Genomic DNA, 16,535 nt, shown 5'->3' on the forward strand with positions numbered 1-16,535 from the left:
ACTTTGTTCACTGTCAAATCTTGGTAATATTCAATATTTACCTGAAAACTGAATTCTTCATACTTTGGTTAATTATAACATGTTGTGTGCTATCATACAGTAGTTATTCCAGTGATAAAAGATACATATACCAGATGTATATCTATATATATCAGTAATTACAACGAAGAATAGAAAGAGGATGAGAAGCACACCCAGTACAAAGTAGGTTGACATCTTTTTGGGTCAAAAATTCTTGCTGTCTTAGAGTCAGATCTAGGCCAACAGAAATAGTAGTAGAAAACTGAATGTCACCAAGAAAAAAAAAAAAGAAGAAGAAAAGTAATTCAAGTAATTCGCACATGAGAAGATTGAGAAAGATAAATGAGGGTTTTTTTTAAAGATTTTATTTATTTATTTGACAGAGAGACAGCGAGAGAGGGAACACAAGCTAGGGGAGTAGGGGAGGGAGAGGCAGGCTTCCTGCTGAAGAGGGAGCCTGACTCGGGCCTTGATCCCAGGAACCTGGGAACATGACCTGAGCTGAATGAAGTCAGATGCTTAATGACTGAGCCACACAGGTGCCAATAAATTAGTTTTTAAAACATTTTATAATCTATGTGCTTAGTATATTCTATGTATTCATACATTTCCTAATAAATACAAGAGAAAGACTGTCACTAAATATAAAAATGCCGTGCTAATAAATCTTATTTTGGTTTTGATTTTAAGTTCAGAAAAATGTTAACATTTAAAATGTATTCTCTCAAATAAAGAAGCTTCTACTGACTTCAGGATATTATCTTAGTTCATGGAGTTCATGGTCAGATATTAAAATTATCTTAGTCATTCTGGCTTATTTTTATTATGTGTTGTTATGGTTTTTTCTCTGTGATGACGGAGGCAGTCCTATATCAAAAGAAACTGACTGCAGCGTTCTGTCTCCTTCACATAGTGGAAGGTCTCCTCTGAGAGATTTAGAATATTCTGCATGTACGGTAATGTCATATTTTCATGTTGCAATGCCTTTTTAGAATCAGTTAGTATCTGCAATGGAGAGATTATGGGATATAGCATTCAAAACACCAAATCAGTCGTTTTGTTTTTTTGAGAATTTTTTTCCAAAGAAATATTCAGTGATCATGATTTTCAAATGCAGTAGATCTGTCATGTTTCTTGAATACAAATTGGGACAGAAATTGAGGGTATCAAACTTAGTGCTATACATAGAAATTAAATTCCACTAATGAGTGTGAACTTGGGATAAAATATATAGCTTTTACTGTACATTTTATTAAAATCAGACATTTTAGGAAGATCTGCAACTGTATAATCATTTACTGTAAACTGTATTTAGATTCTTGGAAAACCCAGCCAAGACCAAAATTTTACTTTTTATTGTTATAATTTCCTGAGAATTTATATCAGCATTCCCTTTTATTTTTCTAAATAGTTTGAAATTAATTATCTGATGGAATATCAAGACTCTCAAATGGCTAAAATTAGAAAAATATATGTGTCCCAAATCCTTTGTACCTCCCAATTTCTATGCCCGTCTTCATGTGACTTTATACTGTCCATTCACAACAGACAGTATGACTGGACCAATCCCTCGATTACAGGATTGGCTAATGTGATTTTAGCAGATATGTTACAGAAGGAGGTGCCCTTGGGATCCCTCTGGCCCTTCAGGCACTTGACAGATGAGTTCACATCTAGGCTAGTCTGTAGGTCTCCAGAGGAACATGAAAGCCACATGGATTAGAGCAAGGGTGCGCCAGTGTAGACCAGCGAACTCCAGGAACATGAGCATACCCAGTTAAGATCAACAGAAACACTTACGAGCATTCACCTCACCTCATGTTGTACTGTGGTCTATAATTTTATTTATGATAGATGCAACTATATCAGGTATAATTGCCAATAATGTAGATGACACGGCTATACGTATCACACACATAGTTGAGAAGGACTAAAAATTCTGAATGACAGAATGAGAAGTCAAAATATTGTTAAGTTTGAGAAGAAGTTAACTAGTCCAATAAAGAGTAAAGGTTTTCTTTGAGTGAAGAAACAAACACTGCCGTCATGGCAGAATAAAATACATTCACAAACGTTAGCGAGAACGCATTAACATAGTCCTTGAGAAAAGTTGGAAGCCAAACTGTGAAGTATGCTATAGTTCAAGTTACTGTTTGGCATTCTTCTGGAGAATAGTAAATAGCAAATAGGTGTAGTCTTCCTTTAGACTAAAAATTCAGAGTAATTATTATGTATTGAGTTGACTATTTTATACTCATTCAAAAGGCTGATCTAGGTTTGCTGGTTGAAAACAAAAGGAAGAAGTAAACATTGATTCAATCAGAGACAGTGTGGTAGTTTGGTACACTAATTTTAGAGAATCCTGTTTAAATTTCTGGTGTAACGATTATTATTATTTTTTGTGACCTTAAGAAAGTCATTTAATCTCTCTAAGCTCCATTTCTTAACTTAAAAACAGGAATAACAACAGCATCTTTCTGATGAGTTGTCAAATATATAATAAGAGTTCAGTGATTTTTTTTTTTTGTACCATAGCCCTAGCCCAAAATAATAAACCTAAAAAGGATACTGTGTTCTCCTAAATTTAGAGAACTATAAATCAGCACTCCCTCCCAAAGCCAAGTTGAGTGGGACACAAAGAAAACCAATTGTAGCAATTTGTAGTAACTACAAAAAGGGGAGGTTGGCTGCCTTGCTGTAGGCTTATTGAGAAGTAGGAATGCATTAAGCCCAATTTAGTGTTGCTATCAGAGAAGAATGCTGTGAAATTACTCTTGGAAAAGCTGAAGTGTGACCCTGGTTTCTCACCCAGAGAGATTTGAAGAAGGCAGGCTGGCTGGAGCAGTCTGCAATCATATTTCAAAAGAAGGAACAATGGCCGAGCAACCCACCAGAAGGGGTTTCTCGCCAGTGATGTATATGCGTGTACTGTATGGTGAGAGACCGTGAGGTCGGGAGAAGGCAGCGAGTGAGAGGAGCTGTGGGAAGTCCCAGTGCATCCTCACCCTCTAGTGACCTGCAGAGTGAGGGTTTCCCCAGGAGTCTGTGCAAGAGCTCTGACACACACCTCACTGGAAAACCGGTGTTCGGGGATCTGACCGACAGGAGGCATCCACAAACGAACATAAAAACAATCCTGCCCTTTCTTTTCTTCATATCCATCAAGGACAACTCTGGAAAATCTAGGTACAAACTTTGACGGAGGAGGAAGAGGAGCAAACACGTGACCATTCTTCCTTCCCAGTCTAGGTAGTGAGGGTCAGGCTGGCTCTGTGGATGCGGAAACCACTTTGAAATGGATACGGCATTGACTTTGATTTAGACTGGACTTGAAATTTTATATCTGAAATTGAATCTTAATTACTGGTATGGGACTGTTGTTTCAATAAAATGCAGCTGCAGAGCTGTAGTCTCTGTCTAATAACCCCTAAAGGCAGAGGAGTGGGAGATTTTACAGAGCATGGATGAAAGAAATAATTGGAGGAAAAATAAATGCTTTAAATCAGTATGCTGTTGAGTTAAGACTGCTCCATATACAGGTTTTAGAAAGAAGTAATGAGGTAGTTGATAAAGCACTTAAGACAGTATGTGGCACATAGTTAGAGTTCAAGAAATGTTAGTTGCTTTCATACTTGTTGTTATTTGAAGGGCAAATATCAAATTTCTGTGTAATCCAAAATGGGAAGGACTGTATTGAATAGTAACAATGGAAAATTACAAAGGCAAAGACCAAAGAGCCATGTTTCAGGCATCACATAATAAACATTCTGAACTTGAATAGAAGAGTTTTTCATAGATCCTTTAATTTTAGTTTCCTGTTATTCTAAGTGAATTATTTTTCTATACAAGAAAAAAATCTGTGCTTTTCTGCAAATTAAATAGACAATCCAACTCTTCTTATATATTTTTTAATTTAAAGAAACATAGATTATTATTTTTATCTCCTAAGAACATCCACTATTAAATCAATATCATTTATCCTTTTGGTTTGGAGTATTAGCTGCCTTTATCAAATGCAAATCATAAAAACGTGGCTGTCAGTATTCATTCTCTGATGGCTCGTTCTTCATCTTTGAAAATGATAGTGACATTAAATGAGTGAATTGTCACTATAGTACAGCTAACACTGTCTGGCAAGGGACTGACTTTTATGTAATAGTAACTTCCTTTCCTTTGTACTAACTTATTTTGAGTTTCTGCATAAAGGCTATTCTGACAACATCAAAACAGATCAGAGGAGAAGCAAAGTATTTCCTTCTTTTAGACAACTGCCATTGTGAGAAATGAAAAATGTTCTGTCTCCTGACTCAGAGAACAAAGCATTTCAGTCCAGACTTGGAGGAGAGTAGTTCCATACTCACATCTTGATTGGTCATCTCCCAGTAGGGTCTTTCCCCATAAGACACCACCTCCCACAACACAATGCCATAGCTCCAGACATCACTGGCAGAGGTAAACTTCCGGAAAGCTATAGCTTCTGGGGCAGTCCATCTGATGGGAATTTTGCCTCCCTAAAGTGGAAAAAGAATACAAGAATTACCACAGACTTCAAATGAATCTCAGGATGTTGCTGCCTCCCTAGAAAGATCTGGAAAGAGATGTAGCATTTTTAAGTGAATCTGTTTGACAGCATGCAGTCTCTTTTCACATATGTCAGGCCGTGAACACTTGTAGGCTGACTACTAATTGGCTGTCCGGAAGGTTTCTGGTTTAAAGTCTGTTTGACTACTGGAACACATACAGGACCCACATCTCAATTACAGTATCATGATGGCAGCTCGAGGAGGGAAAAGTAGGCAGTCAAGCAAATCAATAAGGTATACTTTCATGACTTTCTAACAGAGAGTAAAGGACTAAAATTCCCAGGGCATTGTTTTTGTTGTTGTTGTTGGGTTTTTTGTTGTTGTTGTTTTTCCTTTAACATAGGAATTATAAATGGGAAGTCTTGATTGCTGAATGCAACCCTGAGAGGTTTAACAGTTAATAAGACAAGCGTGAAAATCACGTATAGTTATATTGTCCCCTATCACTGTTCAATTTCTTTGAGACTGGACTTCTCTTGTTTTCTGCCAATGCATTTTTGTGTTTGTGGTGTTACAGACTGTTTTTATTTTCATCTAAGAGGTAGAGCTCTCATTTAATCTAACCATATTAAAAATTATGGCAATTAGATTGTGGTGAAAACTTAGGACATTATCAAGTCTGGAATTTTTTAATAGTAAAAAAAAACATGGTTTCGTAGGTTTCCTCTTAGTTCACAAAATAAACATTTTTATATCCTGCAGGCAAACTCAGGAAACCAAACATTTCATTCACAGGCAAAAATATATTTAAGGGGGAAATGCATAGGCTTTGAATATTTTCATATAAAAAAGATTAAGATTAATTCATGCCTTCCCATTTGGCAGAGAGGATATAATTTAACACTAGGAAAAATGGAACTTAAGTTGCTCTTTATGAATCAAAGTTTCAAGACCTGGGGAAATAACAGTTTGATGTAATGCTTGAAGTTGTTGCATGAGCTGCAGTTAATTTGAACTATTCAAACTACGTTTAAATTATTTGTCCTTTATATATATGGTAACACCACTTTAAGGAGACTTTCCTGATACATACTTTTGATAATTATACGTTCATAGATAGGATCACATCATTAGGCATGGCCAGGTGTCATTGGGATATCTATAATATGTTCTCACTATTCCTCTTAAAATCATAGTTCGTTGATTGACTTCAAACCTCAGCCGAGGAGTTTTCCTCTGGTCCTCTGACCATCATATCTGACATCACAATTATCTGAAGTTCCCTTATCTTCTCATCTCTCAGTACATGGATTTTCCACAAACTGCTCTCACAGCTCACTTCAGAGGAGTAGGTCTTGCGGGTCTCAGGAACTCTGCCTCCGTACCCCTCTCCCCAGGATGGTACACCGACACAGACCTTGACAAATTTATTTTATGCATTTAACCAAGATACCAACCAATCATAGTGGGAATGGACTTTTCTATAACCTCCTTCTTGCTTAGGCTAAGTTTATTAAGTGTAGCTCTAATCCCAAGAGAATTCTTAATTGAGGTTTTATTCAAGGCAAATAATGACAATGATAATTAGGTCTAGAAGAAGAGGGATATTCTACCAATTAATTTATTGATTTATTAAGCTAACGATTAGAGGGCTTTGTTTGCTTAGATAAGTTACTCTTAATTTTCAGTATCGTACAGTCCCTAAACATCCATGAGTCACAAAGCAACCCTGGAAAAAAATGAAAACAAAAACAGCCTTATAATCTATGAAAAGAGTTTATTCTTAGGCTATGAGTAGAAGTCATTTTTTAAAAATTGAATTAAATAAGCAAATGTGTAATATATCTATCTTAAGAATGTGAGATGCCAAAAGTGTTCTTCTGTATTAAAAAGTTAACCAAATCTTATGATGGAAAAGATACAATGAAAAATATTTCTAGCTTCACAAGGAGTTGGAACATTAAGGATATCTAATTTCATGTTTTCTTGACATTGAAAGGATTTAGAATTAAAATAAGGGATTCAAACTCAAAACATGCAATGCACAGACTGCCCAGAAAATTCTGTTGTACCAATACCCATCATTTGCCAGCAGAAAAGAACTGTCGGTACATACCATATTGATTCAGGAAGCAATTACTTTGCTGGAAAAGGATGTTGATTTATGCTAATTATGACAACATGAGTTAGTGACCAATTTTCCATAGATGTGAGCTTAACAGTTAATATAACATGTCAGGGAAGTAATTAGGCATTAAAATACCTCCAGTAAATCAAAACTTTTTGAAGGAATAGTTCTCTTATTTTGTATCATGTGAGTCCTTAAAAGGGAGGTTTAGCTATTTTTATATTTGTTCTATAAATGCAGACACTAGAGTGCAGAGAGTTTAGGTTATCCAATAATGTTATACATGTTTATATATTCATATCGTATATATAACATTAATTACTTTTAATGTAGGAGATTCTCTCTTTAACTTTCTCTTTTACATTTAAAACTCTGAATAATTTATATATTGTGGTATTCACTCTGAACCTAAAGTTTTTGTTTTCAGTATCTGTAGGAAGAAAAATGAATTATTGTGCCCCAGAAACTGAATACTTTATTTGAGTTTAATATGTAAATTTGCTAATATTCAACAAGTAGAATTGTCAGATTTTTTATCCCCCACCCCCCGGACCATTCCTTTCTCTCTCTGTCTTCCTATGTGAGAGGAATGTTCTTTTTGCTATTTCCTTTAAAAATCTTTAAAAATTAATTGTCTCTCATCTATTGTGTCAGAAATGCATTCTGTTAGATCTTACCCTCGTGGTGTAGGCTGCCTCGGGATCATCTTCTAACACCCTGGAAAGTCCAAAGTCAGACACTTTGCACACAAGGTTACTGTTGATTAAGATGTTTCTGGCAGCAAGGTCTCTATGCACGTAGCCCATGTCAGAGAGGTACTTCATTCCTGCCGCGATGCCTCTCAGCATGCCAACAAGCTGAATCACAGTGAACTGCCCGTCGTTTTTCTATTAAAATGATGTAGAAATATTAATCCAGCAGCAACAATCACTGGGGGGGACATTTAAAAAGATCTGCCTTCAAGCCCCAAATTAATACTCTCACCAACCTCATATGCAATTTGTGTCTGAAGGAGAATGGAAAAAATTATGAAATAGATCATTAACTTGGGAACACAGATCAGTCCTCTGCTTGGTCAAAGCCAGCAAGGCTTTGAAAGCCCTTGTCAAAAATTCCAGTTAGTTGCCCTAACTAGCATTGTAATTCCTTTATTCTCAGTCATCAGAGGAGTATGTTCACCCCTCCAACCTAGTGCCTACCTTAGATGAACACTGTGCCTTTTTTGAGGTGCTCTGAGATAAGCTAGCGGGATAGGCACACTGGGGAAAAAAAAAAAAAAAAAAAGAAGAAGTGGCCGGAGGAGATGAAGGAGACTCTTCAGGAGCACGTGGGAGGAAGAGGATGGAGCAAGGACCAGGACGTTAGTGTCTCTCGGCAGCTTGCTGACATTGTCAGGGGCCCTGGACTTAGCACAGGCACACAGCATAACGCCCAACTAATGATTATTTTGAAAAGTAGGAATAATATGGCCTTAAGAGACTAGAGAACTTGAAGATATGTATAAGAAATTTGGTAACAGAATCTGGTAGAGACGAGATGAGAAGAAGACTTGGCCTGGGGAGTCAACTGCCATCATCAATGCACAGGACCCTGGAATAATCCCCAGTCGCCATATGAAATGTGAAGAAGGGACAGGCTATCGCTTTAATCCGACATGCAAATATGTTACACTGTCTGGCACAAGACTAGGGTAGTAATACAGCGAGGTACCGACAATAAAATTTAGACACTTGCAGGTAAAAAGAATCTCTTCCTGCAACCCAGAAGATCTGACAGCATTAGTGATACTGTCTGTTAACTACGTGGCCATTCCTCTTGTACGAAGAGGGGTTGGCTCTCAGATGGATGGTGAGTCTATTTGACCCCCTCATCAATACAGATGGTTTGCATGGACCTTAGACATTTTTTTCCTTGATACTAGATACTCTGAGAAACGTACTTGTAAAAAATCTTCTTTTTTTGCCCCTTTCCTTTTCTTTCCTTCTGTCCTTCTTCCTTCCTTTATCACCTCTTTCTTTCATTTTTTGGAAGGCAATTTAACATACATTTAAATAAAGTTGTAGGGACATACGAATTAGATTTGTTTAAGTTTCTGGAAAGGGAAATTTACAAACCAAATTTTATTTCTTGAAGCATAACTATTCTGACTCCAGATATTTCTTTTGATTTAAAAACTCTAAAGTGGCTCAAATTCAACTTCAACATCACAGGCAGCATACAAACAACACTTTGAGTCATAAACGTGTTTCAAACCTACCTTTAAAAATGTATCTAAAGATCCGTTTTCCATGTACTCTGTCACTATCATCACTGGTTTGCCTGGAAAGAAAACAGTGGTATGAACTGCAACTTTTTGATTTTGCATACTTATCTAGGAAAAGTTTACTGGAAGGTTTAATTTTTGTCCAAACTATATATATTCTTTTAAAAAGTGTCCTCTTCGAATAGCAAGTAAATTCATGACATGCTGTTATCTTACTGTAATGGGTGGGGCTAATGAGAAGAAAGTATTGAAGAATAGTAACATTGGCACTTCAGATATAACAATATATCATTTTCAATATTAAAATCAATTTATGTCAAAATGAGTTTGAGGATGCATTTTATTTTAGAGGTAATGGTAAAGCATTGTGAATGTATTTTCTTCTCCACAATTCTGAACAAAAACTCCTGTGCCATTTAACTGCACTACTTAAGAATCCTTGACTATATGTTGTATTTGCCTAACTTTCTTTCTATACTCTTATAACTCTTTTCCTCGTGACTACTTCTCTTTTTCTCCTTTGTCACACACACAATCTCTATCAATCCAAATATTTTCATTCTTCAGAACTCTGTTTTAATTCCTCTTGCTATCTGGAAACTTCTCTTGCAATCATTGTTTTCTCCCCCTTCTATGTCTAGTACAGAAGTACAAGCTACAATGTAGCTGGACAGACTCCAGAGTCACACTGCCTGGCTTTGAATTCCAGAACAATCACTTCCTATGATGTAATCTTGGGAAAGTCAATTATTAGCTCTGTGTCTCATTTTTCCCATCTGTGAAATAAGGGTGTTAATGGCACCTACCCCGTAGAGGTATGGTGAACATTTGCAAGTCACTTACAGTACAGCCTATCACTTAGAATTTGTTGGGCAACTTTTTTGCTGGGTACAAGTTGGCTAAGAAAATAGGTCATATTTTATTCCATATAAAATTATGGCATCTTTGAATATAATATATCTGTGATACAGAATGAAAAATACAAGACCAAAAACTCTTCTTTATATGAGAAAATATCTAAAACATGACTAGTAGTTTTATTACCCCATATTCCCCTTTTTAAAAAGATTTTATTTATTTATTTGTCAGAGAAAGAAGAAGCCAGTGAGGACAAGCAGGGGGAGCAGCAGGCAGAGGGAGAAGTAGGCTCCCCGCTGAGCAGGGAGCCTGATGCAGGACTTATCTCAGAATCCCAGGATCATGACTTGAACCGAAGGCAGAGGCTTAACTCACTGAGCCACCCAGACATCTCAAACCTCACTATATTTTAGAACTTGTCCCTTTACTATTTAATAAAAGCATGCCACATAAAATTTGTATTAATTTATTTTGAGGTAAGTAAAGAGATCTTGTGTCAGAAAAATCTATCTCATAGATCTATTAATAAACTTTATGTATTTGGAGGGAAAACAGTGCTCGTACATTCAGGAAATGCATTATAATTAACATAATGAAATTCTCCAGATGGACATCTGTATTTTTCCTAAGTGAATATTTCAAGTCATAGAATTAGAACCTGCATATTTATTCATACAACACTATCTAAAAGTGCAAATAAAGCTATAGGAAGTTAGACAATTACATATGAAGAAGAAATAACTAGGAAGAAAAAATATTTTTCATTTCAACGTCAAGATCACTAAAAACTTACTATTTCAAATAAAAACATAGGACTATCTAATTTCTTACTCAGATAATTATTTTTTTAAATACTTCAGAAGGAATATTCTTTTAATGGAATATGATAAGTATATTATAAAGCCACAGACACATTTCTCTTTTGCTTTATAATGTTTATAAAAGTAATTTAAAAATTTGTCTGAAATAATTCATTAGGCCTATGTTTGAAGATGCCTACATTCGGTGAAACACTACACGTGCAGAGAATGAGCACTAGAGGTGGGGATGTCATTTGAGCTGAACCTTGAAGGCTTCGGGGGTCACTCATGTCATAGAAGGAGGCAGATCCTCCAGCAAGAAGAGGTAGCATGTGCCAAGGCATCTGGTCATGAAAGAACCCATCAAGTTCAACTATGGCTAGAACCTTGGATTTTCACCCAGAAGTGATAGGAGATGAGTTGGGAAATGCTTTTTTAAGAAACCAACCGGCCCACAGTAGTAAAATAACTAACTAACTAAATAAATACAAATCATAATGTATTTATAAATAATGCCTGTCACAGCACAACAGAAGAAAAGATTGTAATTTTTTTCATTACTAAATTACAATATAAGATCATAAATGGAGAAATGCTTCTAATGTAACTTTAATGACACTGCCACATCCATTTTATTTCAGACAAATTTTAAAATAGACAAAGTTCCGCTTAGACCCTTTTGGCCCCATTCTCACATCCAAGAGCCCCTTTCAGATTTTCATTAATGTTGAAGCCCATTTTCTTTTCGAAGTCCACAACTAATGTACCACCCCAAGGGTGAAAGCCAGAATTTCTGACACCTGCTGTGGCACACGCTTCTATGTATTCTAAGTTACGCCAGACATAATGCTGGAGTATCCCGGAACGGCCTGCTGTAGTAGACATAACCCCTTCATTTGCCTGATTTCAGGAATTCAGAAGTAATGGGGAGGAAGCTGAGTTGGGAAATCCTGGCAGCAGCTTTTTACCAAACACTAACGAAGTATTTCAATAAATATACAGCTAATAGAGCCAAAGAGTTTGTACTGGCTAAACATTAGCACTGACCCAACTAGAAGGAGGCCTACATTTTCTGGAATCTGCCTGGGTAGCTCTTTTATTCTGACTTTGACCCCTGCTTACATAAGTCCATTGGGGAAATTGTCACAGTATAAATGCAATGGAAAGAACTGATTTCCAGCAGATATCCAGAGACGATAGAGTTAGCTTCGCCTCAACGGCGCCCCTTAGTTTGTAGTGTATGGTAGACGTCTTGTCCATCAAACCAAAAGCTGATCTGTGGCTGTCATTACTCACTCTGCCTCAAGTCCTTTATGACTGCAGCAACTTCCCTATAGCTCTACTCACAAAAGTTTCCATTTTCTCCTATTCTCTTTTTCTAGAATTTCTTCATTTTATCTACCTTTAATTTTTTGGACTCCTTTTTTTTTTTTTTTAATTTTTTTCTTTTTACCATTATGGGTCCATGGTACATATTTAGTACTGCTCACCCAAGGTCTATTGAGCAGAAATTGGAAAGAATTCCCGCGTAAAAATATTTTTTTCTTTGATGAGTTTGTTTCTTAAAAATACAAATTTTCATAGCGTGCTTTTATTAAGTAGTAAAGGGACCTTTTTAAAATATAGTGAGGTTAGTGTGGATTGATAAAACTAACAGTCATGTTTTAAATTTACTGAGCTTAGGAGAAAAAAATGTATACTCTGAAATGAATGAACTGATCAGAAGATTTATTGACATTGAATAATATACATTTGGATAGAAAAAAATAAGTGATTACTTTTTAGGGAAATGGGCACCTGACATTTGTTCTATAAGATTTCTTAGATTTCATCATCTAGTTTTAAAAGTCAGATTAATTATTTATGACAGTGTAGGTTGTAATGTCAATAACAAAAAATATTTGAGAAGTGTGATAGGGAACTAAAACACTTCTCACATTTTAGAAAATGGGAGAAAAGCAATTAAAATGAATATTTGCAAACAAGCACGATCTTCTTTTGTTGACAAGAATAAGACACTTTAGGACCCATTCGATTATTTTTCATGCTTGAGTCATTTTAATGCTAATTATATTTAGTTTGGCTTATGTTTTGTCTCAGTTCATGCTAGCCTGCAAGAATGACATAGCAATAATTAATGTGGCTTACTCTAACCCTCGTAAATTCAATAAAACCATATAAATCATTTCCCATTATCCAGCTCGAAGTACAGACAAAAAATAGATTTGCCGATAATTTTGAAAGCATATTATCAAAAATCTATATAAAACAAGCTCATAAAGCATGTCAAAACATGATTCTAATCACAGAGTAGAATTTTTTTTTTTTAAAGATTTTATTTATTTATTTGACAGAGAGAAATCACAAGTAGATGGAGAGGCAGGCATAGAGAGAGGGAAGCAGGCTCCCTGCTGAGCAGAGAGCCCGATGCGGGACTCGATCCCAGGACCCTGAGATCATGACCTGAGCCGAAGGCAGCGGCCCAAACCACTGAGCCACCCAGGCGCCCCAGAGTAGAATTTTTATATTACTTTATATTATTTACCAAAGACCTAGCCCAGGCAGAGTCTAAGTAGAAATAGAAACATATTTATAGAATTCACCACCCTTTTATTTTTTTTTATTTTTATTTTTATTTTTGTTGTTGTTGTTTTTAAAGATTTTATTTATTTATTTGACAGACAGAGATCACAAATAGGCAGAGAGGCAGGCAGAGAGAGAGAGGAGGAAGCAGGCTCCCTGCTGAGCAGAGAGCCCGATGTGGGGCTCGATCCCAGGACCCTGGGATCATGACCTGAGCTGAAGGCAGAGGCTTTAACCCACTGAGCCACCCAGGTGCCCCAGCACCCTTTTATTTTAATCATTCAGTATTGGTGATCATAAAAGAGCTACAATTTGCTGATTTATTGGATTTTCACTCTTCACAAGGCACAATGTTATTTTTAATTTTATTAAATTCCATAATAGTGACATTACAGAAGACATTTTTCAGAAACAGAAAAGTCAGGCTTAAAAAGATTCAATATATGATGGGTTGATGAGTACAAATGTATAAGAAACAAAGCTGGGAATCAAATTTATGTCCATCTGACTATAAAAGCTATTTTCCTTTCTTCCACACTATAATACCTATAATTTCAAAATACTTATTTTAAAGTTTAAATTTTATTTTATTTATTTTATTTTATTTAAATTTTATTTTAAAACCTCACAATTATTTACTCCTTTCTGTTAATACAAACTTGGTCATCATGACCATGGTGCCACAAACTATCCAACCATTAATGGCAGATCCTGTAGGAAGTCAGCTTCTCTCAGTAAATAATACAACCTCACAAATAACCTTACATATGACTATTACTTATATATGTTCTGATTCTTCTGAAGTTTTCACACTTGAAAATGTAAGAAGAAAGATACATATGAGGGTATTTTACTACAATAGAAAAACTGAGTTTGTTTCCTTACTCTACGACTGTTTTGGTGCTAGCATCCATCACAAATCCAAGAGGAGAGAGAATATGCCGCCCTTGGCAAAGCAGTCCTTTTCCATAAGATAGCTCAAAGTTAGGTGAAACAAACTTCGGGGAATGTGGCTCTAGCCCTTGTTTTTCATAGCATTGCCCCAACAGCCTGGAGAGCTGTCATCTATTGGGAGCATATTAGAAATGCATAATCCCAGGACTCGATCTGATCTAATGAAACACATTCTACATTTTACAATATCCTCAGGGGCACGGACAGTTTTGAGAAACAGTAATCTAGGCCACATCACAGAAGTTGCAGCTAAATCTGGGCTTATTTTATTTGCATTGATTCCAGATGCTTTTCTGAAACCATTAGCTCATCAATAAACACTTGATACCACTTAAGCCTCCATTCAGGGAGCATTTGATTTAGAAGCATCATAATTCACTGGAGAATAATTGTCACTGGGTTTCTCTTAGAAATATTTTACAAGACTTGTAAATAATTAAAAGTAAGCCTGTGCTTATACTTACATATCTACAGTTTTATTTCACTCAGTCATTCTGGTTTGGGTTAGATTCCATTTAGTACACTAACACTTGCAGCTGTTTGAAATTACTTTTATTTTGACCCCAAGGGAAACTTGAGAAAACTCAAATATCATGGTTCAATTATTAATGGTTAATGGTCAATGAGAAAATGGAATCTTGTGCTTAGGACAGGAATAGATTATGCTTATTAAGGGGATAAGAAGGGGAGGACAAAGTATGGGGCAATTAGAAGAGTATTCATATGTTAATTCCATTATGGTCTTTAGTGTTGGTTAACATTGTAGAGAAAAATCATTTATAACATTCTGTAATTTTAATTTTGGGGAAGATGATAAAGTAAAAAGTTGATATACTTTACCTGAAACAGGAGCATGAAAACACCACGTCTCTAAATAGAAACTCGAAACTTTCCCTAATATCTTCATTTATTCCAGATGGTTTACACTGATAAGCTTTTTCAGTAGATGCTCATTTCTCAAATTAGGAATTAATTTGAGTTGTTCTGACATTACTGAAGGTAGATGATTACTTATGGAACGGAAATTATGAACTTTTCAGAGGAGATGGGGTATCCGAGAATTAAGAAATCTGATCGTTTTCTTTTATTAATAATGAAAATAACTTTAAAAATACAATGATTAATTTACTAATAGTCAATCTATGAGACAATACATTTTGTTTGTATAGTTCTATTTTATTTTTTTGATGAGCAAGAATTAGATTTTATCAGGAAGAATACTTATAAATAGCTAATAACTATTTTACACATATTTCTTAAACTTCATTATATGCCTTAACAAAGAAAAATAGGCACTGAATCAATGAGCTGGCTTTTATTTCTACTTCATCTTTAAATTTTTTTCCATTGCGGTTTATCACTGGTTCATAGAATTTATTTCCTTATGCAAAATGCACATTGTAAAATTCAAGTATACTTACACTTTAAAACATTTACATTTTTACATCTCAGGACTAAAGGTAAATCAGTCACTATATTCTTATAGGCCTCTCAAATGTAAGTTGTCCAAACGAAACTACTGATTACCAACCACAGTCTTGATTCTACTAGACTTTTCCCTATAAATGGCAATTCCTTTCTTTGAAGAACTAATGACTAATAATTAATAATTATTGACTCTTCTCTTTTTCTCACACTCCATATCTAAATCACAAGAAGCCTTTCTGTGATAGTCTTCAAAATATCGAAAGAATCCAACTACTCCTCACCATGCTAGATCAGCACCCTGTTCTAGTCATAATGACGTATGAATGTCAGTAGCCTCCTCATGGTCTCCCTGCTTAAACATAGGCTCTTACTATCTATACTTAACATGGCAGCCAGACTGATCTTGTTAACACAGATATCAGATTCCATCACATCTTGGTTCTAAAGGCTGCAAAGCTAAGACTAAGAGATGGTGTTTATAGGGACCAAATATTGTGCACCATCTCTCCTCCTACTACATCGCCAAGTTAAGTTCCTTCCAGACTCATCTCCATTATTCCATTGAAGCAACACTGCATCTTCAAGTTAACTTCTTTCTGACTCTTCTCCTTCATTCCACTGAAGCAACAATGGCCTTGATATTTCTTGAACTTCCCATGTAAGTTGCATTTAAGGCTTGCTGGTGCTTATTTCTACAACATTCTGTCCCCAGATATTTGTCAGACCCACACCTTCACTTTATTCAAGCCTTACTAGAGAGGCCTTTAACGAAATAAAATAGAAATTTCCAATCCTCAACCAAAGCAATCCCTTGTTTCCTCACCTAGCTTTATTTTCTTATTTAATATATTATAAATACATTTATTCATTTAGTTTCTGTCTCCCCACCCAAAGTAAACTTCATAGAGGCAGGAACTCAGTCTGTTTAATCTCTGATGTATCCTGATTAATAGCTATGGACATATATTAGGTGGTCA

At 35.7% G+C, this 16,535-nt stretch overlaps 1 protein-coding gene across 5 annotated transcripts in view; it reads right to left on the reverse strand.

The window, feature by feature from the left end:
- Window positions 1-16,535, reverse strand: part of EPHA5 (EPH receptor A5) — a 348,718-nt gene that overhangs the window by 19,245 nt on the left and 312,938 nt on the right. For all 5 annotated transcript variants that reach the window (XM_059384724.1, XM_059384717.1, XM_059384701.1 and 2 more), the window contains 3 exons: window positions 8,930-8,991; window positions 7,350-7,559; window positions 4,383-4,532 (listed from right to left, as the gene is read on the reverse strand). In XM_059384724.1, the coding sequence (XP_059240707.1) occupies window positions 4,383-4,532; window positions 7,350-7,559; window positions 8,930-8,991 (422 nt within the window). The remainder of the gene's footprint in view (window positions 1-4,382; window positions 4,533-7,349; window positions 7,560-8,929; window positions 8,992-16,535) is intronic.

The sequence above is a fragment of the Mustela nigripes genome, chromosome 1, assembly GCF_022355385.1.
Source record: "Mustela nigripes isolate SB6536 chromosome 1, MUSNIG.SB6536, whole genome shotgun sequence".
Taxonomy (NCBI): Eukaryota; Metazoa; Chordata; class Mammalia; order Carnivora; family Mustelidae; genus Mustela; species Mustela nigripes.